The 25,967-nt window shown below is 35.2% G+C and overlaps 1 protein-coding gene across 3 annotated transcripts in view; it reads left to right on the top strand.

Annotated features, from left to right (window-relative positions):
• FSTL5 (follistatin like 5) overlaps positions 1-25,967 on the top strand; it is a 730,171-nt gene that overhangs the window by 524,716 nt on the left and 179,488 nt on the right. For all 3 annotated transcript variants that reach the window (XM_047091955.1, XM_047091954.1, XM_047091953.1), the window contains exon 7: positions 12,164-12,284. In XM_047091955.1, coding sequence (XP_046947911.1) covers positions 12,164-12,284 — 121 coding nt within the window. The remainder of the gene's footprint in view (positions 1-12,163; positions 12,285-25,967) is intronic.

Here is a 25,967-nt window from a genome sequence, read left to right as displayed (position 1 = left end):
TTGGAGATTCATCTATATTGATGCTTATATCCATAAAGCATGAACTTCCAGAACTTGGACTTCACAGTCAGATGGCCTAGTTTTGAATATTGTAAAATTAACTAAAAAGTCTTCATAGATAAGTTACTTCATCTTTTTGACTTCTGTTTATTCATGTGTAAAGTACAATATTGCCAAAATATAAAGAATTCATATAATCGGGGTGGTTCAACATTATGTGACCTTGAAGTTTTAAAGCACCCACATTTTGAGGCGTCTGAGTGGTTCAGTTGGTTAAGCATCTGACTTTTGCTTTCGGCTCAGGTCATGATCTCACAGTTCTTGAGCCCTGCATTGGGCTCTGTGCTGACAGTGTGGAGCCTGCCTGGATTCTCTCCCTCCTTTTCTCTCTGCTCCTCCTCCACTTGTACTCTGTCTCTCTCTGTCTCTCTCTGTCTCTCAAAATAAATAAACTTTAAAAAACCCTGTAAAGTCCATTAAAAAAATACACCTGTAGTTGAAAGGTGCTCTATTTAAGAAATAGAATACAAATTATAAATAACAATTAGATACAAAATTGGATGTTTATTACAATAAGACAGGAAATCAGAAACTTCAATATATTTATAAATTTTACAGAAACATATAGCGATATACACACATTTCAGGGTTCCTGTCATATCCTTGTAAATGTACAGATGAGGGACTCTGAAACTTAATTAATCCTTATTATCTTTGGGGCAAATCTGAATCCATATATACATAAAACCCTTTGAATAGTAGTTCTATAAAAATGATAGACATTTTTAATTTATTACTCACTATTATATCAATGGAAACATTTTGTAAGTCTCTTTCCTTTTTTATTGAAGAATAATTGACATGCAATATTATATTAGTTTCAGATGTACAACACAGTGATTTGATATTTATATACATTATGAAAGTGTTATTATGACAGGTCTAGTTACCAGCTATCACCACACAAAGCAGTCACAATATTACTGACAATATTCCCTATGTTGTGCGTTATGTCTTCCTGTATTATTTATGTTATGACTGAACTTTGTGCCACTTAATCCCCTTCACCTATCTCATCTGTCTCCCATCTCCCTCCCCTCTGGCAAGCATCAGTTTGTTCTCAACATCTGAGTATGTTTCTATTTTGCTTTATTTGTCCATTTATTATTTAGATTACATGTATAAGTAAAATCATACGGTATTTATCTATCTCGCTGTGACTCATTTCACTTCACATAATACCCTCTAGGTCCATCCATGTTGTTACAAATGGCAAGATTTCATTCTTTTCTATGTTTGAGTAATATTCCATTATATATATATATATATATATATATATATATATATATATTTAAATTAATATTTTTAATGTTTAATTATTTTTGAGAGAGAGAGATAGAGAAAGAGAGAGACAGAGAGAGAGACAAAATGTGTGTGAGAAGGGGAGCAGCAGAGAGAAAAGGGGACAGAGTTTTTAGAAGTGGACTCTGGGCTGATGTGGGCCAAACTCACAAACCATGAGAACATGACCTGAGCTGAAGTCAGATGCTTCACCGACTGAGCCACCCACGTGTCCCAACCACATCTTCTTTATCCATTTGTCTATTAACGAATATTAGATTGCTTCTATATCTTGGTGGTTGTTAATATGCTGCAATAAACATAAGGATGTATATATCTTTTCAAATTAGTGCAGGGTTATTTTCTTTAGTGAAATAAAATATAATTAATCTAATTATTCACATATATATCATATAATATTTTTTACATAGCTTTCATGATTTTGGTTTTGATTTTTCTCACCAAAGAATGTAGTTGCTTGACTTTTGTTTGCTTGTTAACTTGAAATAATAATTTCAGTCCATATTAGTTTACTTATTTTCTAGTGTATCTCTTTAACACATGAAATGGCTTACTTTAGAGGAAAAAGTTGTTTTTTATTTTAAGTTTATTTATTTATGTTTGAGAGAGAGAAAAAACACGATTGGGGGAGGGGCAGAGAGAAAGGGAGAGAGAGAACCCCAAGCAGGCCCCACACTGTCAGTGGGGAGCCCAATGCAGGCTTGAAGCCACTAATCATGAGATCATGACCTGAGCCAAAGTCAGAGACTTAATTGACTGAGCCAGGCAGGTGCCCCTAGAGGAAAATAAAAGTTTTGCAAATAATGTATTTAACAAATTAAATTACATTATTGAATTTTTTACAAAATTCAATTTACAAAATTGTAAAAAAAGTTTTACAAATAATGTATTTAACAAGCTATATTTACATTATTGAATTTTATATTTCACTGTGCTATTTATTGATGATGGAATAAATATCTAAATAGGTTAATGAGAAACTACCAGAGTTTTTAGAAAATCACATAAATCATGAGATAATAGTACTTAGTCAATTTTAAAATGTAGATGTTTGCTTAAATTACTTTTATTGCTATTTTATGAAAGCATATTTTATACACATAAAAAGCTAGGAAATAGTTTGCACAAGTTTACAAAGTAAAAGCACACTAGCATAATCAAAATTACAAAGGAAATTACATTAATGTGAGTGTATATTGAAGCAATGTATATTACATAGAAAGCCTCGTTTAAGGTAAAGTAACACTGCTACCATGTAATCTAGAACTATGAAGAAAAACATAATACGAAATAGGAAAGTAAGTTTTAAATTTAAAATATGCCATTTTTTAATGGATGAAATTTTCTTTCAGATTGGAACAAATGCTTGTTGTTAAATATAGGCCTGAAATTCATTTGTTATGTCCTGGTATAATCACAACTGACATGTGCTACCCTATATATTCAGAGTGGTCAGTGTTTACCATTTATAGGTTGTTAAATGTTCTAATTTTTACTCTTACATAATTGATTATCATTAATAGTAGCCCCAATATTTTTTCAAAATTTTTGAAATTTGTTACAGATTTTACTTTTAACCACAGTTCTCTTTTTTACTGCTTTGGAAAGAATGTAAGCAATCAACTCAACAAAATTAATGATTTTTTAAAAAGTTGTAGTTTTTTTTCTATTGACTTGCCAGACATCAGAGCCTTGAGGCAACTTTTTAATTGTGTAGAAGCTTATAAAGATTTAATCACTGAAGAAATATTTATGGAGTTTCTATTGGCAGTAAGATCATAAAGGTGTAATGGGGGTTCAGGATAAATGGAAGATTTTGTCCCTGAATTCAAAGAGTGCCTATTCTCAGGCCATAATTCTCAACTATGGTCAAGCATCAAAATTGTACATTTGATTTCATCTATTTAAGATTAGAAAAATGCTGAGAAAATGAAAGATTAAAAATTAGAAAAGCTGAATCAGGATGGAGGTAAAGAGTATGATTGATGTGTCTATATATATTTATATATAGTGTATCTATTTATATATATATTAAAACATATATATTTTAAAAACTCAAAGGTAATTTTGAGGTTTGGCTAAAATAGTGGAAATCTAGAAAGAGGAAGATGTGTTAACAATTACATAATAACAAAGAGAGCCTGGGTGTCTCAGTCGATTAAGCATCTGAGTCTTGATTTCAGCTCAACTCATGATCTCACAGTTCATGCTCTGTGCTGACAGTGTGGGTTGTCTCTGCCCCTTCCCCCCCTGGCAAATGAATAAAATAAAATTAAAAAAAAATACTTTCATTGCATAATAACAAGGGTAGTTCGATTCTGCAGTCCGATGGTTGGGATGCTCATCTTAGACCCTGGCTTTGGTGGTGTCTTAGTCCACTGGGATGCCGTAACAAAACACTAAAGACTTAGTAGCAAAAACCATAAAAAGTTATTTCTCACAGTTCTGAAGCTGAGAAATCAAAGTTTAAAGCACTACCATGTTGTCATAGACTTTAAGTCTAAAGTTCTCTTTTGGCCAGCAAAAGAGCAGATGCAGGATTAAAGCGTGAAGATGTCTAATGTCCAGGAAAAAGACAAGAGCCCTGAATAAGGGTCCTTGCCCCATTTTTATTAGGATCAGAAGGCTTACAAGCATGGCGATGGACGTGCACAAAGGGACAATGAATCTGTGAACATTAACTTGTGGATGTGGGGGAAAGGGGGTCTTGAGGATATTCATGGTTAGGGGTTTGGGTTAATACAAAGCAAAATCCGGGCACCAGGCAGTCTGGAGGAGGGTTGTTTACAACGCACATGAGGCAGCACCTCTGTTTATCTTAGCCTAGGGGATGAGACAGATAGCGGGAATAACCTCAGGGTTGACAAGGCACCTTTTCTTTTGTTAACCATCTCCGCTGACTGCTTTGCCTGCAGCATAGCCGTCTATGGTCTAATTCACCAATTTACCTAACCTGGCCCTATACTCCTGTGAAAACAGCTTTTCTGCTACAGTACTAAATTGGGGGTGCTTCCACTCTGAATATCTAATCTTGTTCATTTCATATACCTGTGTATTTGGCACCTTTGCACCATTTCTATTTTAGGCCTTTGCCTCTCCATCTCTATTTTGAGGGTTATGCCCCCCTCTCTGTTTTGGGGTGCCTTTGCACCTCCCGATTCCTGGCACCTTTGCACCTCCCTATTCTTGGGGTGTCTTTGCACCCCCCTATTCTTGAGTGCCAAACTGGTTTACCCAAACTCAGGTGTGAGCATTTTATGACTTTGTATTTCTTTATGCCTTGTTAACCCATTGGTGTAAGCCCGGGGATTCCTAAGCTTATCCCCCACACCATATTAATATTCTGCTGAGAGCCCTCTTCCTGATTCATAGCAAGTGGCTTCTCCCTGTGTCTTGAAGTGGTAGAAAGGGTGAAGGGTCTATAGCACTAATCCTATTCATGAGTGTTTCACTTTCATGATTTAATCACTCTTAAGGCCCCATCTCTTCACACCATTATATTGGGCATTAGGATTTCAACAGATAAATTGGGAAGGGGACACAAACATTCAGACCATAAGAACTGGTGACCTCAAACTTAGCATCAGCATACTTCAGTTTTCTTGTATATAAAATGGAGTCAATAATAGGGCATTTAAAAAAGATTTTTTTAAGGATGAAATTTTATAATTTATATAAATTATTTAGCACAGTGCCCGACATATTTAAGTGCTCAATAAATATTTATTGGGTTTAATTTTAGTGTAGTGAAAAGATCCATGCCTTACTCAAAGTGATGAGGGAATATTAAAGTCTTGTTTTTATAGAAAAGCTGTCTGAAAGGGTGATTATAAAGTTGTATATTGAAAGAAATTGAAGCTGGAAGATTTTGCTTCCACTTAGAAGAAAGAGAAAAAACATAAAGATATATAGACTAGAAGGGAGTCACACATATGCTATTTTAGAAAATACTCTAAGTTAAAGCAATTTCATGCTGCAGAGTAACAGAGATAGCAATAAGATACTTTAAATAAACATTCTCAAAGTTATATTCTCAGATAGTTTTCACATCATTAGGTGAAGGAGTCTTAAATATAGTAGACAAGGAAGAGTCATATTTTCTAGGTAGCTATATAGAACAATACATGGAAAAGTTGTTTATTTCAGATTTTATGGAGATTTAAAAAAGATTGTTTGAAAATATACTTTAAAATACCTATTGACAGTCTGGGATATAGAAATATAAAAATAATTACAAATATCAAATATTCTTTGGGCTTTTACAATTATTTCCAACTATTCTTGTTCAGTGAAGGGATTCATTTCTGTTCTGATTTGGTCTCCGTGATTTGTTCTGCTTGGGATGAATCTTTCTTCCAGGACCATGCCCCCTGCCTCCCTGTCACCTTATGCACACTGGGTATATTACTCTTATATATTAGGTTATCAATTGTTACTTTTGGATCATAATCTTTCACAAAATATTTTGTAACTCTAACCATTATTAATTGATTTCTACAGAAGTTTGGCTTTTCCACATTTTATCCTGCCGCATGTCAACTATCTGCCTTAGTGTTAACCAGAATCACAGCTTCTGTCTTTATGTTTGGCATTTCCATTCTCTAGCCAAAGTGCCCTGCACTAAGAGTGAGCAATGTTTTTAAAGGCAGCCTGCAGTAATGCAAGGAGTTTTATCACACATGTGTATCACACAGCGACTTTCTTGTTGAGGATCAAGTTCCAAATCCTCTCTTATTGTGCGGGTCATGAGCCTTCCCCTGTAGCTTTATGAAAGTTCCGCCTGGCAGCTATAGATATGTGGTATGATTAATCTTATATAATGTAGAGGGGTTTAATTTTATTTGGCAGTTATTAAAGAAATATTATTTTTCAGCTAAATAATATGATTGCCAGAGCATACAGTATATTTTTTTCCTTCTTTCCTGCCACTGTTTCTCTTTATTTTTCCCTTTTCCCTTCTTCTACCCTCTCCTCCTTGTTCACATTCTTATTCTTCTTCCTTCTCTCACTCCCTCTTTCTGTCTCCTTTCTGTCTCTTTCTCTCTTGACTGAGAGTACATTTTCATTATTTTCGGGCCCAGATTCAAAAGCTTCATAGTAATTTTCTTGATTGCAATCAATCTGTATGAGAATCAGTTACAGGGAATCTATTTTTAAAAGAAATGCACATGGTTTGAATATAGGTAAAGTCATAAACATACAAGGTATGTGTTTGTAGCACTGCTGTATGAATATTCATAAGTCACTGGGTACTATGATATTTTAACAATACAAGGATTTAAAAAAAAATCACTAATGGGCCAGCGAGTTTCCCGACCAAATGCTGCTGACACAGTTAATTACAGTTTAGGTAAAATGTAAAGGTGATTGGTTACTTCACAAAAATAAAAATAAAATAAAAATAAAATGTTAAAGGATTAAATGTAATTTTACAAACATTAGGAAATGAGAAAGAAATGTTGGGAAATATTTATTTTAAATCAGAATGAAAAAAAAGGTCTTTCTTATCATAAAGCTGCTGTAACGAATGAAAAAAAAAATCCAAACTACAGTATTCCACACAAAATTACAAGATAAGCAATGCATTAAAAAATTGGGGAATTAACATGAAAGTAGCAAACTCCAAAGTTAAAAGTTGAAAGAAACAGTAAACAATCCTTAAAGGGTAAATCCTAATCATCACCACACGTATAAAAAAACACTTTAATAATATTTGTAGTAAAAGATGTTGAAAATTTGTCAGTTGCATCCTGAAAAGAATGAGTACAACAGCACCCTTCTTGCCATCCTCCTTTTCTGCTGCTGAGAAAAGGAAGAGACACAGTTGTTGACTTATTTAAATACTCTTGTCTTTTGACTTAAGCCTCAGATCTATCAGCTTTCCTTCTTCCTTTTCCATATGTGCTCTCACTATATATCTGGCCCTTTCAAACTTAACGGTATAATTGACTTCCTTTTTTGGGGCATTTTATCTTGAATTTTTTCTTTGTTCCCTTGTCTTGTTCTTATTTCTAGTTCAATCTATGATTGACAAGGAAGGCAGCATAGTGGAGGGGTTTAAAGCACAGCCTTGGAGTAAGCCTACCTGGCTTCAAATGCTAGTTCTACTAATTAGGGGCCAAAAGAAACTAAGGGGATTACTTAACATTTTAATATCCCCTGCTATAACGTGGCAGGAATTTAACAGATTCTCTTTAGCAGATTCGTAGGCTTGTTATATGGACCAAATATATCAATATTTATCAATTACTTAGAGCAGTATCTGACATATAATAACTGTTACATAAATGAGGATTAAAATGTATTTTTATGTATATTTTGCATAGATAACCTGAGGTTCATTTTTTTCTTTTAATGCTTACCATGTTTTGTAATTCAGAAGTGTTTATTTTTTAAATAAGGATGCTGGTCATTCTTTGATTTCTAAACATTTATTTTTTTATTACTTTTTTAACGTTTATTTATTTTTGAGAGAGACAGAACATGAGCATCAGAGGGGCAGAGAGAGAGGGAAACACAGAATCCGAAGCAGGCTCCAGGCTCTGGGCTATCAACACAAAAGCCTGACCTGGGGCTGGAACCACAGATCATGACCTGAGCCAAAGCTGGACACTTAACCAACTGAGCCAGCCAGGCACCCCACTTTTTTTGATTTCTAAATTTTTATACTAATTAAAGATTCTTTCTTTTTATGTTTTTATTTTATTTTTGAGAGAGAGAGAGACAGAGCATGAGTAGGGAAAGGGCAGAGAGACAGGGAGACACAGAATCCAAAGCAGGTTCCAGGCTCTGAGCTGTTGGCACAAAGCCTGATGCAGGGCTCAAACCCACAGATGGTGAGATCATGACCTGACCCAAAGTCTGAAACTTAACTGACTGAGTGACCCAGGAGCTCCTAAAGTAAGTAAAGATTATATTAGCTAAAATTATATATAGTTTTATTTTAACATATATATTTTATATTTAAGTATTCCGTATATAACTTATTTTTAGTAACAGCTTTGAAATATAGTCATACCATAAATTTAACCCCTTTGAAAAATATGGAGTTCAGTGGCTCTTAGTATATTCTCAAAACTATACTGCCATAGGGCACCTGTAGGGCACAGTGGGTTAAGCTTCTGACTCTTGATTTTGGCTCAGGTCTTGATCTCATGGTGGTAAGATAGAGCGCCAGGGGGGCTTGGGTGGCTCAGTCGGTTAAGCGTCCAACCTTGGCTCAGGTCATGATCTCACAGTCCGTGTGTTTGAGCCCGGCGTTGGGCTCTGTGCTGACAGCTCCGAGCCTGGAGCCTGCTTCACATTCTGTGTCTCCCTCTCTCTCTGCTTCTTCTCTGCTCATGCTCTGTCTCTCTCTGTCTCAAAAATAAATAAACATTAAAAAAAAATTAAAAAAAGATAGAGCACCATGTTGGGCTCCCTGCTATGTGTGGAGCGTGTGGAGCCTGTTAAAGATTATCTCTCTCCCTCTCGCTTTGCCACTCTCCCACTCGCTCTTGCATGTGCTCTCTCTCAAGAATAAATAAATAAGTAAATAAATATTGTGTTGCCATAATCACTATCAAAGATTAGAATATCTTCATCATTCCAAAAAGGAATCCAACCTATTAGCACTCATTTCCTATCACCCCTTCTGCTCAGCTCCTGGTAGCCATTTTCTATCTCTATGGATTTGGCATTCTGGACGTTTCATATAAATACACTCATACAATTTGTAGCTTTTTGTGTTTCATTTTTTTTGACTTAGTGTAATGTTTTCAAGATTCATTTATTTTATAATATGTATCAGTACTTTATTCCTTTTTATAGCCAAATAATATTTTATTACATATAGACGTATCATTTTGTGTTTATCCATTCATGAATTGATAGGTATTTGAATTGTTTGCACTTTTTGGTTATACAAGTAATGCTACTATGAACATTCATGTACAGTTGTGCACAAATTTTTGTTTATTTATTTTTATTCTTTTGGGTATATGCCTACAAATGAAATTGTTAGACATTTTAGACTCTTAGTTTAACTTTTTGAGGAACTGCCAAAACTGTTATCCCAACTAGGTATTCCGTTTAATATTTCCACCAACAATGTTGGAAGTTTCCAATTTTCTCACATCCTCTTCAATGGTTGTTATTGACTGTCTGATTTATTTATTTATTTATTTATTTATTTATTTATTTATTTATTCATATTTTTTTGCCATCCTAGCAGGTGTGAAGTGGTATTTCATAGTGGTTTTTATTTGTATTTGTAAATAAAAAATATTTTATTTGTATTTGATGACTAATGATGCTGATTATACTTGTATGTGAATATTGCCCATTTGTAATTCTTTTTTGATAGGTATGTCTTCAAATTATTTTTCATTGTTTTAATTGGAATATTTGCCCTTTTATTTTCAATTGTAACAGTTTCTTTTTAATATATATATTGAGGATACAAACTCCTATGAGGTAAATAATTTGCAAATATTTTCTTCCATTCTATTGGAGATCTTTTCACTTTCTTGATAGTATCCTTTGGGAAGCACATGTTGTTAATTTTGATGAAGTATAATGTATCCAATCTCCTTGAGTTGCTATATTTAATCACTGAAACCTTTGCTCAGTGTAGTGGTGAGCTAATGATTGAACAGATATTTAATTAAATGTATTGAATCAATAAGTCTTCCAGACTAGGCCAAGGGGCTATATTTCTGCTTTTTGCTATAAACTGAATGCTCCCATAGTCAGTTACAAGTCTGCCTTAGCCTTCACTTTCTGTCCTTACGGGAACTCAATACCAATCAGAGATGAGAGATTAGGGATTCTTTTCCTAATTCTAAAATATAAAGAAAATACATCTCTTTTGGGCATGCACACAGTCCTACACATTTTCATGGACTTCTAAATTCCCAGAAATATGTAGATTTGTTCATATCCTTCTCTTGACATCCCATTCCCACTTTTCCTTTAAGTTTTTGTTTGTTTCTTTTACTTTGTATTATTTTGTTTGGTACACCTGTTATTATCCCCATTAATATCACCTTCACAAGAAGCTTAATGTTAAACAATTGCTGTTGTTTCTTTTCAATACAGGCCTTTGGGATAGGACTCAAAGCCTTGCTCAAACAAACAAAGTTAGAAAAATGGAAGTTCCCAAAGGGCTGCTAGATAGGTCAAATGGTGACAATTCTCTGGGGATGTGACCTTGGAAGAGCTCCTAGCCTGCTCTTCCCTCTCCGGTGCCTGCTAGGATGATGGTTTTCACAGATAGCAGAATTACAAAGTTAGTGGTTCAAGGCATCCATGAAGCTGTGGAGAGAGGGATGCCACAAATTTCTTTGTTCTTACTGAGATTCAACTACTTTTTGGAGTAAATGCTCTATAGTTTGGTGCAAGCCCTTTTTATCTATTTCCAAATAGATAAACTTTCTGAAAAAGTTGATTTTGACAATTGCTGCAGAGTATTCATTGCCTTTGTGGAAGAGAAGATTTTCTGGTCTTTACTCTGCTGTTCCAGAGGTGCTTCTTAGATTTGATTTTGACAAACACTGTGAGATTTTGTTTTTTCTTTCTTCTTTCCAAAATGGTCATACATTTGCCCCCACAGTTTTGAAATGGTATGGTTATTTTGCTCTACTCTATTGATTGTTTCTGGGCTTTAAAAAATTGTACTCTATCAATATAGCTATAAATTTTATATCTGAGACCATACTGCTTCCATCATCTCTTTTCTGGGTAAATATATAACTAAAGGATATAAAAATTAATGGACAATTATAAGTGTAAAGAATATAATTAAGAGCTATTTGTTTTAGCTACAAATAAAAACAAGTCATTTTACCTATTTATTAATTAAAAATGGACAGCCTCAAGGGTTGTGTTCCAAGACCCCCAGTGGCTGCTTGAAACTTTGTATAGTATCAAACCCTATATACACTATGTTTTTTCGTATACATACATACCTATGATAAAGTTTAATTTATAAATTAGGCATAGTAAGAGTTAACAACAGTAACTAATAATACAATAGAAAAATTATAACAATATACCATAATAAAAGTTATGTGAATATGGTCTCTCTAAAAATATCTTAGTGTACCATACTCATACTTCTTGTAATGTAAGATGATAAAATGCTCATGTTATGAGATGAAGCAAGGTGAATGATGTAGACATTGTGATTTAGTGTGAGGCTACTACTGACCTCCTGATGTTACATCAGAAGGAGGGTCATCTGCCTGCAGACTCTGGTTGACCATGGGTAACTGAAACTGAGGAAAACAGGACCATGGATAAGGGGAGACTGCTGTAAGCTAAATTAGAAAAAAAAATATGTGGAAATTGACTTCATATCTAAACTCATATAATTCAAATAAGTACTAAAAAATCTGTATGTATGAGTGAAATTACACTTTTTAAACAAACCATATCTTGAGAAATGATAATTATAGGTCTTCCATCCCTATAAAGACTAACAGTGATGGGGCGCCTGGGTGGCGCAGTCGGTTAAGCGTCCGACTTCAGCCAGGTCACGATCTTGCGGTCTGTGAGTTCGAGCCCCGCGTCAGGCTCTGGGCTGATGGCTCAGAGCCTGGAGCCTGTTTCCGATTCTGTGTCTCCCTCTCTCTCTGCCCCTCCCCCGTTCATGCTCTGTCTCTCTCTGTCCCAAAAATAAATAAACGTTGAAGACTAACAGTGATATTTTGATAATTTAAAAACAATACTTTAGTCTATTTACTTTGCTCCTGAGTGAATTGTTCAAATACATTTTAAATACTAACAGCTCATTTTGTCTCATTTTATTTTATTTCTATAGGACTTTGGAGATGATGGGTCCTTGTATATTACTAAGGTTACCACAACTCACATGGGCAATTACACCTGCTATGCAGATGGTTATGAACAAGTCTTTCAGACTCACATCTTCCAAGTAAATGGTAAGAAATATGGTGTTGCTATTATTGTTTTATGCTTCACTATATATTCAAAGAATATCACAGTTGATTAGGATGGTAAATCTTCAATTTTCTTTGAGTTTTGGCAAAGTATAAGCTTTGTTTTGTTTTCTTTTGGGAATTATTGTTAATGTAAAACCTTTTAATTGAAAGCAAAACAAAACAAACAAAAAAGTGCAGGACACCTGGGTGGCTCAGTCAGTTAAGCATCCAACTCTTGACTTCGGCTCAGGTCATGATCTCATAGTTCGTCAGTTCAAGCACTTCATCGGGCTCTATGCTGACAGTGTGGAGCCTGATTGGGATTCTTTCTCTCCCTCTTTCTGTGTTTCTCCCCGACTTGTGCTCTCTTTCTTTCTCAATAAAAATTTTTAAAAACGGGGTGGTTGAGTGAGTAAATGTTATAAATTTGTACCACTTTTCTCATTCTGAAACATTATAGAGTAACTCATTTTAATTGGAAAATTAAAGCATAAGAAATTTAAATTACTTTTTAAGCTCTAAATATCAACAGGTAGGCAACCATATACCTTTTAGAAACAAAATATTAAGCATGTTAAAATTTTAATCAGATTATCTGGTTGATCTTATTAATGATATAAAAAACTGCTATTTAAGTTCAGCAAATGTTATACTTTTAATAATTAACTAAATGACTTTGGACATTTGCCATGTAAGCTGATATTATTCTTATAATCAGAGCCTTTTTTTAAATTTAATTCAAGTTTTAGCTATTTAGTTCAATTGATGATACAGGATGGTATGTATGACACATTAATTCATACCAATTTACTTCCATACTGATATATATGTTAATTTACTTTATGATTTACTAAAAGGAGACAGAAACTAAGTGGGCTTTTCAGCTAGTGTGATTGGTTTGAATTAAGAGGGGAGTGGCAGATACGAGCTTGGTGAGGTAGTCTGGGGTCAGATCATGTGGAACCCTGTGGACTTAATTAAATATGTGGATTCCCATTCTAAGTATTTAGTGTGTGAAGTGGCATATTCTGATTTATTCTAAAATGACTGGAAGCACTGAGATCTGTTTAAAAAAAACTATTTTAATAGTCTAGGGAAGAGATAATTGTGGCTTAAAATATAGTGTTAATGATGAAAAGGTAAAGTGTGGTTAAATTTGAAATATATTTTGAAAGTAGATCTGGTGATATTATTGAGGAATGGCATGTAAATATAAAAGAGAGTTAAAAAAAAACCAAGAAATTTGAAACATTTACATATATCCTTGTGACATAAACTGAATATAGAAGAAACACATTTGGAGACTGAGTGAAATTAATATATATATTTTTGGACAATACAATTTCTAAATGGAAATCAAGTCTTTAGTATGCAAGTTTGGATATCAGAGGAGGGTGTCAGCCCAAGTTGTATATTTATATAATATCAATGTGCATAAACTGTATTAAAAGCCATAAATTTGAGCTTGATGGGGTCACTTTAAGAATGAGTATAAATACTCCCATTGAGGATTAAGCCTTGTAGCTGAGGTTAACAAGTGGAGAAAAGAAGATTTAGAATGAGCACCTTGTGATTGTGTGTCCTGAGAAATCAATTTTAAAATATTGGCAAAAACTTTGAAAAGATTGGAGAGTTTATGGTTTATTGTGGGCACTCAACAGAAGCAGATCTAGGCCTTGCTTTCTAATGTAAACCCAGTTGTAACTAACGTGGGTCAAGGGTTGAAAACCAACCTTCAAGGAAGCCAGTGAAGAGGGCAGACAAGGTACAAGGGAGGTTATGCATGTTATTCCCAGTGGTCCAGATGTTTGGAGTTGGGCTTTGGATACAAACTACCTGAGGATATACAATCTTGAGAGAACAGAACAAGTCTGCCTAGGGGATGTTCTCTATCTAATTGCTGCATTCCTGGGGAAACGGCTATTGTTGCAAATCTGATACTTTCCTCCCTCTTTGTTGTGATTGTTTACAAACTAATGGCCTATTTGACAAGACAAATGCTCTGAGCTGTTATCTTTGTTTTGTTGGAGACTCTCCAGTTTTGTTTTGGCTAACAATTAGTTCTCTCTTCTATACTCACTCTCTCAGTCTAAGGACCAACTGGTCAGGTTTCTAGTATCTAAAGTAGTGCATGGTTCATGTTCTAGCTGTATCAGAATCACGTGAAAAAATTATCAAAATTGTAGAACGCTGGACTCTACCAGCACTTTATGGAAGTTGATTTGAAATCTGCATTTTGTCAAGCTTCCTAGTAATTGTAATGCATGGTCGGGCATGAGAATCATTCCAAATGACTGTTCTTTAGGAGTTTCTGCTCCTTATTGATGTCTGAAGCAGACTTCTCAGACAACTTTACTCATTTGCCATGCTCCAGCTGGGAAGCCTAGGAACAAGACTTTGAGCCAAACTGCAGGCTTTCATGTTGCAAGATATGCCCTGAGCAGTACTGGAGAAATGCAGTTTCCCTACTTCATCCCCTCCTGTGAATGAACTGCTTACTCTCTGATCTCAGGTTTTTCTGAAGATGGAATAACGGAATAAAGGAACAATGAGGTCTCAGCAATAGAGCCATGACCATCAGTCTCAATATTATGAATTAATTTAGAGGAATTCAATATTAGCAGTGACTGCCGCTGAGATCTAATGCTGTCCCTCTTCTAGAAACACAGATCCCTGAACCTGGGAGTGAAACCCATCTCTTTCTATTACCTCCTACTACATTTAATCTGTTTCAGAATCTTTCATATAAATGTTTTTATGAAGGCGTGGGGTTTGGAAAAAGGGAAAATGATATTATTATTGCTGAACACTGGTTGAAAGTGAACAGAGAGAACTCTGCAGTAGCTGGAGAGTGATGTGGAGTTAAAGGGGGGAGGGAAGTTATAAAAATTGCAGATATGGTAATCTTTTCTGCTGATGTGAATAATATGGTAAAAGATGAAAAGCAGATCATTTAAGAGAAAAAAGGGAAAATTGCCATAGTCAAGGTTTTAAAAAGTTGATGTGATTAGTACAGAAATGGAAGGATTGGTCTTTGGAAGATGAATAGTTAATCTGTTGAAATTGAGCAAGACAGACTGTTTGGGAACAGATGCTCAGGGAGAGAGCATGAGGAAATAATCCTCTTTGCATTGCTTGGATTTTTTCAGTGCAGTCGGGAATACCAACTATTGAAAGCAAGGAGTTTGTGAGAGTTTCAGTTTGAGGAGAGGAAGAGATAGAAAACAATTATCTTGCAGGGCAGGAGGGTGATAGAAATGGCAGGCGGCAGTTGGAATGTTGGCAGATCTTTGAGTGTTCTCGAGGTGATATATATTAGTATGTTTTCCTTCAGTTGTGGTCAGCTGTGAGTTTGCAATCCTGGAAAGAAGGGAATTGGGTTTAACCTGCATTTTATTTTGTCAGGTGAGTAACTGGGAGAGAAACAGGCATGAGGAAACTAAACAAGTTTACAAGAGAATGATTATAATGATGGACCAGAGAATAAGTGGTAAGGTAAGGAAAGTGGTAGATGAGGAAAGCAGTGAAAGCATGAAAAATGTGAAATGAAATGAAACCCTGACTGGTGTTTCCAAGTTGATCAAATACTACCAGGAGGAGGTACTAGAGAGAATGAAATGTAATACCATCACTTAAAGCATTTGTTTTTAATTTTTTTTAATGTTTATTTATTTCTGAGAAAGACAGAGAGACAGAGTGTGAGTGGGGGAGGGGCTGAGATAGAGAAGGAGACACAGAATCCAAAGCAGGTGCCAGGCTCTGGACTGTCAGCACAGAGCCCAATGCGAAGCTTGAACTCCAGAACTGAGAGATCATGACCTGAGCCATGGTCAGAAGCTTAATGGGCTGAGCCACCCATGGGCCCCATTTTCTTTTCTTTTTTTTTTTTTTAATGTTTATTTATTTTGAAAGAGAGAGGGAGAGACTGGGAAGGGTCAGTCTTTAGGGAGAGAGAGAAAATCCCAAGCAGGCTCTGCAATGTTAGTGCAGAGCCCGACATAGGATTTGATCCCCTGAACCATGACCTGAGCCGAAGTCAAGAGTCAGATGATTAACCAACTGAGCCACCTAGGTGCCCCACTCAAAGCATTCTCTTAAGACATATGGCAATTTCTCTTTATTAGAAACACTTTTAATTAGGTCAAGTTTATATAAAGGAACGTGTGAATCACTAAGGTTTGATAGGTGTTTAGGGAGCTAGCTGTTCTAAATCTAACTTGCCAGTTCCAGGCTTAGCTGAAAAGGAGAAACAAAGGGAAGAATAACATTAATTCATCAAAACCAACGAGAGTAGATCAAAACCTTGTTCTACAGCATTTTTATCAATGAGGGAAGATAATAAGTGCATTTCAAGGATCATCTTTAATTTTTAAACCTATTTGAAGAAGCCAAGAAACTAAGTAGAAAATGTATTAGATGTATATCAGTAAGAGATTACCTTCAGGCATGATATCAGAGAACCAAAATGACAGGGGCTTAAAGAAGATACCAGTGTGTTTTTTTAATGCATAAAAAATGTTCAGATGAGGTGCTTCAAAATGGCTACTCCACAGTGTCATCATCATTATCCTATTCTTCCCCCATTGTGGTTAGAAATGGTTTCCATTCTCAGTGTCATCCCATGTTTTCCGAATGGCAGTGGAAATTCCAATCATCATGTTCATAGTATAAGGAAAAAGGAAGAAAGAAGGAAAATAACACCTGAGAGAACATCTGAGAGAGCACTTTTTTTTTAAATGTTAGCCATTTTATTTTCATTTTTTTAATGTTTGTTTATTTTGGGAGACAGAGAGACAGAGTGGGGGCAGGGGCGAGCAGAGAGAGAGGGAGACACAGAATCCGAAGCAGGCTCCAGGCTCTGAGCTGTCAGCACAGAGCCAGATGCGGGGCTCGAACCCACAAAGCGTGGGATCGTGACCTGGGCCGAAGTCGGACGCTCAACCGACTGAGCCACACAGGTGCCCCAAGAGAGAGCACTTTTGAAATAACACCAATGGAAGCATAAACAATAACTTACATTGACCCTCTCTAAATGCAGAGATTAAAGTATATTTCTTTGACCTTCTTTTTTACATCCACAACAATTAACAGTTTAATTATTTACAAGAAGAATAAATATTGGGTAGGTAAATAGCCATCTTTGTTATAAAAAAAATGTATGGTCTGTCAAAACATTTTGCAAAATAGTAATAGAACAATGATACTTTATAAAATTATTTAGAAATAGTAAGATTCTCTATAAAACAACAACCCTACAAGTGATTTGCTAAACAAGTGATTTCTCCTCTTTTTGGTGGTTTGCTTTCCTTTGATTTTATGGTGTTTTATATTTGGGATAATAACTTTAAACATATATTTTGAGTATAAATAAGTACAGTAAACTTGAGATCACTCAGAATATTGTTATAGACCAATACCAAAAGAATAGTTGGAAATGAGCTGTGACACTGGAAAAATACAATGAAAATGCAAGAAAATGCAAATTAGATTAGCCAAATGGCACATTTATAGATCCAATAAATCTCTAAACTGGTTTAACTCGTTTTCTATTCTTCATCCACTTTTCAGAAAAGGTTAAAAAGGCCTTTAGAAAATTAAGTTTTCATAGAAAATTTAACATATTTGTCTGAACAATCTTTCAATTAGTAATAAAAATAAAATATATCATTGATTACCATAAAAAGCTCTGAAAATACCACAAGTTATTGGAATTTGTGAAAGAGTATTTTTGAAGTGCAAAGTCTATTTAAATATCCCAGGGTGCAAGCCAAATAAGTCTATCAATAGCCCTGTTTCTTTTCAAACAATGCAAAATTAGATTATTGAAATATGAGAGTGCTTCTGTGTCCTTGTCAGAAGAAACATTATGTATAAATCAAAGGAGCTTGACTCTGCCAGTGGAATTCATTTCATGCTTTTCTTTTTCTTTTTACATAAAGCGAATCGCCTTTAGATCTTCAGCTTATGATACAGAATGTTTGAAATTTTAAAAGTCATTCAGTGTTTACACTACCCTCTGGGCAAAAAGCTTGTCCATATTCACAGTAGACCCATATGTATGCTGTTATTTCTCTTGTTCTTATTATTTAAAACCTCACACATAATATCAATTTGATTTTTTTTTCCTGCTCATGTCAGAAATGTCTGCACAATATTGCTGGTTTTATAAGATGTCTATATAGAACACCCCATTTTTCTCCTTCAAAGTTTGGAAAACTCTAAAAGAAAGACACTAGAGCCAGATGTATATATGGAAGCATCACCTTCTTTACTGACAAAGCTATTTAGAGAAAGTGGCTTAGGTCTGGGCAACAGTGGCCTGCTTCTTCTTACATCATAGATTTGAACTTCCTCCTCCAGTCACAGACAGCCTTCCCTGCCAAACTTTCTGTATTGCCAAAGTGCAGATGGGAATAAAACCTTCCCGCAAGCAGTAAGATCCAGAAAGCAGGTGGTAAGAGGCCTACTTCCCCCTTCTCACTCCTCCTTCTTCTATGACTTACGAAAAGATGAGAGAAAGAAGAGTCTTAAAGGTTACTCTGGCTCAGTGATTCTCTGTGGTTCTTGGGCGAACACCTTCAGCGATGGGTTTTAAATGCAGATTCTTAGGGTGCACCCACGAGTACTAAATCAGAAGTTCTGTGCATGAGGGAGAGTGACCTGTGTTTTAACAAACCTTCCTGATGATTCAGATGATGTAGCTGGAGAATTACTGCTCTAGAAATGCTATTCCCTAGAGAAATGGGAAGTGGGAATATGTGTTCCTTCCTCATATACTCCAGCTTTCTTCCCTTAATTTTGACTTGAAACTAAGTTCACAGTGTTCTTGGGAAATGGCTGTCTCTTAGGGGTTGGGATCAGCCATGCATCAGATCAGTCATCCCTCTCATGAGGCCTGGCAGCAGATGGTACTGATTCTTGCCCAAAGCCCACCCAGGCCACCTCAGCTGTGGTGGATGTCCCCTGATGCCTTGATACTACAGGAGCCAGTCCCAAACCACTCTTCCTAAGAATTATATTTGATACGGGAGGCTTTACCAGCTGTACTCAAGGCAGCCTAGATGTGCCAGGGATTTAATCTCTCCCAGGACAATCTTTAACCAGTGAGGGACACAAGTCAAAAGGTAAGAATCACAGCTTCCCACTCACTCAGGGGGAAGATTCTGAGATGCAGTCTACATGATTCATATTTATATATTCATTCATTCATTTATTTATTTTTGTTTGTTTGCTTTTTGTTTTTTGTTTTTTGCTATTTTTCTTTCCTCCATCTTATTTTCCTGGTCTCTAACTTGTGTTTCCTGGGATCACATCCCAAATAGGAAACATGAACCTAAATTCTGTTCTCAGAGGTGCTTTTTTGGGGATTCTCATGTTGGGGAATATTCTTACTTTAAGGTAAGGTAATTGTTATTAGTAATAATTGCTGTCCTTTGGTAGCTCGCCCTTGATAGCTACTGGTAGGCACCATATGTTTGCTTCCAGAAGTCTTTGAAATGTGATAAAACATTACACTAATTCATTAACTCCAGAGTCTGAAAATTCTGTCTCTATCATTTACCCATGCTAAATTATGTCCAGTTATACTATTCAGTAGAGCTCTTCAGAGCTTCTGCAACTAGATTAAATCATGGCATCAATATACTACAATTATGCAATAGCAAGAGCATATAGATGCTCAAAATTTAATATATATAATCTAATTACTAAATTCCCAGAGATACATAAAACTTTAAAGATTAAAGTTTCAAAGAAATTAGTTTAAAGTAATTAATGTCCAAAATTGAAGACTTCTGCCCTGGAACATAAAGTCTAAAGAAAGTCCAAATGTTTTAACTACAAGTAAAGTTCCAGGAGTCAAGTTCTTCCCTTATTTCTTATTTTGTTCCCTCTTGATGAGAGAGGTCTTTGAAAAGTTTATGGCTTTGATATAATGTCTACATCTTTATCTGATGAGAATCTAATTCCCATCAGATTTAAGTGTACTATCTTGCTATTTGTTTACAAATGGTCACATCTGTTCTTTATTTCCTTGTATTTTGCCTTCTGTTGGATTGCATAACTTTTAGAATTTTATTTTATCTTCAGTATTGGCTTATTGGCTATACCTCTTAGTTTAATTTTTTAAGTGCAGCTGTAAGCTATATTTATAATATGCAACTTTAACTTATCACCATGTATCTGTAAATAATATTTTATTACTTCACATTTGAAAGAAGAACCTTAAAACAGAAATCTTTGACCTCTCCCTTTCCATCCTTTGTGATAATATTGTCAAATAGTTAATTCTATATATGTTACAAACTCTACAACATATTGTTTTATTTCTGCTTTTAATAAGTAAATATCCTTCAAAAAGATTATTTTTTAAAAACAAGAGACAAAACTTTTACTTTAAGTTTCTGATCCTCCTCACTGTTTCACATAAATGCAAATTTCTCAATTTTCCGTTAGCCTAATAAACATCCATTGGGGTACCTGGATGGCTCAGCTGGTTAAGCTTTCCACTCTTCATCTCAGCCCAGGTTGTGATCTCAGGGTCATGAGTTCAAGTCCTGTGTTGGGCTCCACACTGGGTGTGGAGCCTACTTAAAAATAAATACATTACAAAAAATCCTTTAACAATTTTCTCAGCCTTTGTTTGTCTTAGCCTTTGTTTTTTCTCTTCACTTAAGAATATTTCTACTGGATATTGAAATTTGAATAGGCAGTTTTTGTTTTCTGTTTTTCTTTCAACATTTTACAGAAGTTGTTGTATTATCTTCTGGATTGTATAGTTTGTAAAGGAAAGTCAGTTATATTTCCAGTCTTTCCTCCCTGCCTCCCACAACCTGGCTGCTTTTTAAACTTTCAATTTTTCACTGGGTTTCAGCAATTTAATTATTAACATGTTTTGGTTTTGTTTTCTTTACTTGTATTTATCCTGTAGGGATTATTCAACTTCTTGGATTTTGGAATACATATTTTTCAACAAATTTGGAAAAAAAATTGGCGATTTTTTAAGTAGATTTCTGCTTTCTCTCTCCATTAGGAATTCAATTACAGATATGCATGACTGCTTGACATTTTACCATAGTCCACTAAAATCTGTTTTATTTGTTTTCCTCTTCATGCTTTGCTCTCGCTATACTTCAGTTTAGATAGTTTCTGTTGCTCTGACTTCAAAGTCAAAATTCTGTTTTTCTGCATGTATAATCTTCCACTAAGCCCAACCAAACTATTTTTAAAAATGTATTTCAGATAATATATTTTTTCAATTTTAGAAGTTTCATTTGTTTTTTTCATAATCTCCATTTTCTCATTAATTATGTTCATGTTTCCCCTTAAATATCTGAACCTATCCGTACCAGATATTTTAAAAATCTGTATACTAACTTCATGATCTCTGAAATGTTATGTCTGTCTTTATTCATCAATATTTTTCCTGCATATGAATCACACTTCCTCCTTCTTCTTACATCTGTCTTTGTTGTTGTTGTTGTTTTGTTTTGTTTTATTTTGTTTTTTGATGATGGGAATTGGTGAGAGAGATTTGCAGGGTTCTTGAGAAGTGCTGCTTTGGCATTAACTTACCTGCACACCTGTTAGATCTTTTTTGACACTTTTTTTTTTAATTCTATTTGAGTATATCTAGAGTAACCTTCACACTAGGGTTTATTTCACTATCCTTCCAAGATACAGTGTTTCTGGGGTCTCTAGGAGGTGTTTAATGGGGTTCCTTTAATTTGTTTTGTTTTTTTTTTTCTTCTATTAGGTCTCTCCATTCAGAGTCTGATTAATCTAACTCAAATGACACCTATCCTTGAGTAAACTCTTGGAGACTTTATATTTATATAAATATAAGTCTTGGAGACTTTATATTTATAGCTCCCTGGTTGTAGTTCTTTTTATAGTCACTGAACTTTGCCTTACTTTGTGGAGTTTCATCCCCAACAGACACCTATTCAGATTCCTGTAGATCTCTATCTCTACATATTTCTCTCAATTTTGGAAATCTGCCCTACAAATTCCAGGTCTCAAGCTTTCTTGAATTCCAGTCTCTTTTATTATAGCAAGACCCTTCAATTCCTCTTCCTAGAATCAGTTTAAATGTCTCTAGGCAGAAAGTTGAGGCAATTATAAACCCACCTCATTTGTTTTCTTTTTTCTCTTCTTTCAGGGATCATGATCTTCTGTTGGTGGTTTCCCAGCATTTGATAGCAGTTGTTTCTTATTTTTTTTTAATGTTTATTTATTTTGGGAGAGAGAGACAGAGACAGAGAGAGAGACAGAGAGAGAGAGAGCACACACAAGTGAGGGAGGGGCAGGGAGAGAGGTAGAGAGAGAGAATCCCAAGCAGGCTCTGCACCATCAGCACAGTTCTTGATGTGGAGCCTGAACTCACAAACTTCAAGATTGTGACCTGAGTCGAAATCAAGAGATGGATGCTTAGCCAACTGAGCCACCCAAGCACCACTCATATTTGTTCTATTTATCTATGGCAGAGGACTTATCTGTTATACATTTTCTATCATGACCTTAAATCTCAGAGGAACTTTTTTTTTTCCTCTATTTTTTTCTTTTAAATTCCAGTTAGTTAACATACATTGTAATATTAGCTTTAAGTGTAAAATTTAGAGATTCATCACTTACATACAACTCCCAGTTCTCGTCACAAGTGCCCTCCTTAGTCTCCATTACTTATTTAACACATCCCCCACCCACCTCCCCTCTGTAACCATCAGTTTTTTCTCTATAGTTAAGAGTTTTGTTTCTTGGTTTGCCTCTGTTTTGTTTTCCTCCTATGTTCATTTGTCTTATTTCTTAAATTCCACATATGAGTGAAATAATATGGTATTTGTCTTTCTCTGACTGACTTGTTTGCTTAGCATAATACTTTCTAGCTCTATCTACATTGTTGCAAATGGAAAGATTTCATTCTTTTTTATGGCTGAGTAATATTCCATTGTATATATAAACCACATCTTTATCCATTCATCAGTCAATAGACATTTGGGCTCTTTCTATAATTTGGCTATTGTTGATAGTGCTGCTAAAAACATTGGGGTGCATGTATCCCTTTGAATCAGTATTTTTGTGTCCTTTGGGTAAACACCTAGTAATGCTATTGCTGGGTTGTAGGGTAGTTCCTTTTTTAACTTTTTATGGAAGCGCCATACTGTTTTCCAGAGTGGCTGCACCAGTTTGCCTTCCCACTAACAGTGAAAGAAGGTTCATAGGAACCATTTTTTAAAAAAGACTGAGAAGTTTTATTAATTAAAGGCAAGTTTTCTTATGACCCTTGTGTATAAACTTTCTGAAGGTTAGTAGACATGGCTAATGTTGACAGCATCAACACTATATGAAATACAGTTGGAAATTTCAGGTATTACTTGTTTGTTCTCAGTGTCCAGTACTTAATTCTACCAAGAGGATGGCAGGTACTCAGTATATGAAGGGAGGAGGATGAATAACAATAAAATACATGAATAACTATAATAGAAAAAAAAAAGGTTTGTTTTGGCTGTGGCAAGGTATGAATCTTTCTATATTAGTTTTTCAAGGGTCATTTTCAAGGCTAAATATATGATTGATCATAACCACCCCAAAATATGTTAATTTTGTGACTAGGTGTGAAGAAGAGATTATTAGCTACCACCTAATTTTCTTTAGTTTTCTTTAGTGACAGAGGCCCAATTTTAGCCCTTCATGGCTAACCACCTAAAACTACATTTCTCAGATCTCTTTGAAACTAAGTATTATCCTGTGACAGAGTTTTGGCCAATGGAGTGTGATACTATCTAATGTATTTAATATCTGGATTTTACCATAAAAAAGGAGGTTATGTGCTTTCCCTTCTCTTTTTCTCTGTTTTTGCTTATTGGAATATGGATCTGACAGTGGTAGCTGAGGAATGATGTTCAATTTAGAGAAAGGAAATCATGTTTAAAAGTTAGCAGAAGAAAATAATAGAAGGTCCCTGGGTGTGGAAGGCTTAATAATGTCTTCACAGAAGATATTCATATCCTAATCCCTGGCATTTATGAATGGTACCTTATATGGCTTATAAGGAGACTTACATATGTGATGAAGTTAAGGATCTTGAGTTGGCAATATTATCCAGGTGTGTTGTAAATATAAGGATTCCCATACAAAAAAAAGGCAAAAATGTCAAAGAAGGAAACGGGAGATGTGATAACAGAAGGAAGAGATTGGAATGATTTGATAAAGGGGTCTTAGACCAAGGAATGCAGGTGGTCTCAAGAAGCCAGAAATTGCAAGGAAACAGACTGTCCCCTAAGACTCCAGAATGATCCAACCCTGCCGACATCTTGACTTTAGGTCACTAAAATAGGTTTTGGATTTTTGGCCTCTGGAAATGTTACTTTAAGCCAGTAAACCTGTGGTAATTTTTGTCAGCGACACTGGGTTCTGTAACAAGATCAAGTTACCAAACCATCCTTTGGCCATCTACAAGGACTTATATTTAGCTTAAACCACTTTGAGTCTCTATTATATATACTATCAAGCCACTCATATTGACTACATATCAGAATTTATATCTTATTGAAGCCATGACTGTATTTTTGCTCTGTTACATCAGTTTAACCAACATCATATCTTTATCAGGTTTATTTTTCATTTCTACCAGAGTCCAACCGCAGATTTGTAGAGGGGCTCTGTTTGATGCATTCAGTAATCCAGGATCCTTCTATGTCTAGCACACTAGAGTATTATGTAAGGCTATGCTACTGCATGTGCTTGTTATAGTCTGTGAACTATTTGAATCAGTATTTTTGTGTCCTTTGGGTTAATACCCAGTAGTGCTATTGCTGGGTTGTCATCTGTCACCTGTCATCTGTCATCTGTTACCTATCCATAAAATAAAGTATAGAAATTAGTAGTAAGTCCAAAAAAAATTATAGTAATTGCATATTTCTACATCATCTATGGAAAGGATTCTGTTATCTGATAACTGTAGAGATTGAAGAAAACAAACCTCCAATCACAGATAGTTTGAGAATCACTTCCGTAAAGCCTGTGAGTCCTCCACTAGATCCTCTGTGTGTTTTTTTAGTGGTTAACAGAAGAGGCAACACATGAAGGATTGTGTGGGAGGTTTATAGGGTAGCACTTGTAGCAGATAGCACTTTTGCCCACTTGCTGGGATTCACAATTATACATTCTTTTGTAAGAATTATAATTATAATTATAATTATAATTATACAATTATACAATTATAATTCTTTTGAGAATGATAAGCTGGTTCTGGGCTCAGAAAGAAAGGGGAATACTTTTAGTGTGCACCTAGCCTGATTTTGCCACAAGAGCATAATGCTCATAAGCTTTCTGGGAGAAAGATCAAATGGTATAGAAAACATTTAAGATAATCATATTGTCTTCTAGGATCAGGCATTTTGGGACCCAGTGTCACAATGAAATTCTTTGCATTTTTAAAAATTATTTTAATGTTTATTTTTGAGAGAGAGAGAGAGAGAGAGAGAGAGAGAGAGTGAACAGAGGAGGGGCAGAGAGAGAGGGACACAGAATCCGAAACAGGCTCTATGCTCTGAGCTGTCAGCACAGAGCCCAATGTGGGGCTCGAATTCACAAACCAGGAGATTATGACCTGAGCCGAAGTCAGACACTTAATTTAGTAAGCCACGCAGCAGCCCCAAGGAATTCTTTGTATTTGTGAAACCA

The sequence above is a fragment of the Lynx rufus genome, unplaced genomic scaffold, assembly GCF_022079265.1.
Source record: "Lynx rufus isolate CCGP_SWC_20201006 ecotype Redwood Valley unplaced genomic scaffold, mLynRuf1.p SCAF_3, whole genome shotgun sequence".
NCBI classification, from domain to species: domain Eukaryota; kingdom Metazoa; phylum Chordata; class Mammalia; order Carnivora; family Felidae; genus Lynx; species Lynx rufus.
This window is presented reverse-complemented; position numbering and strand designations above follow the sequence as displayed.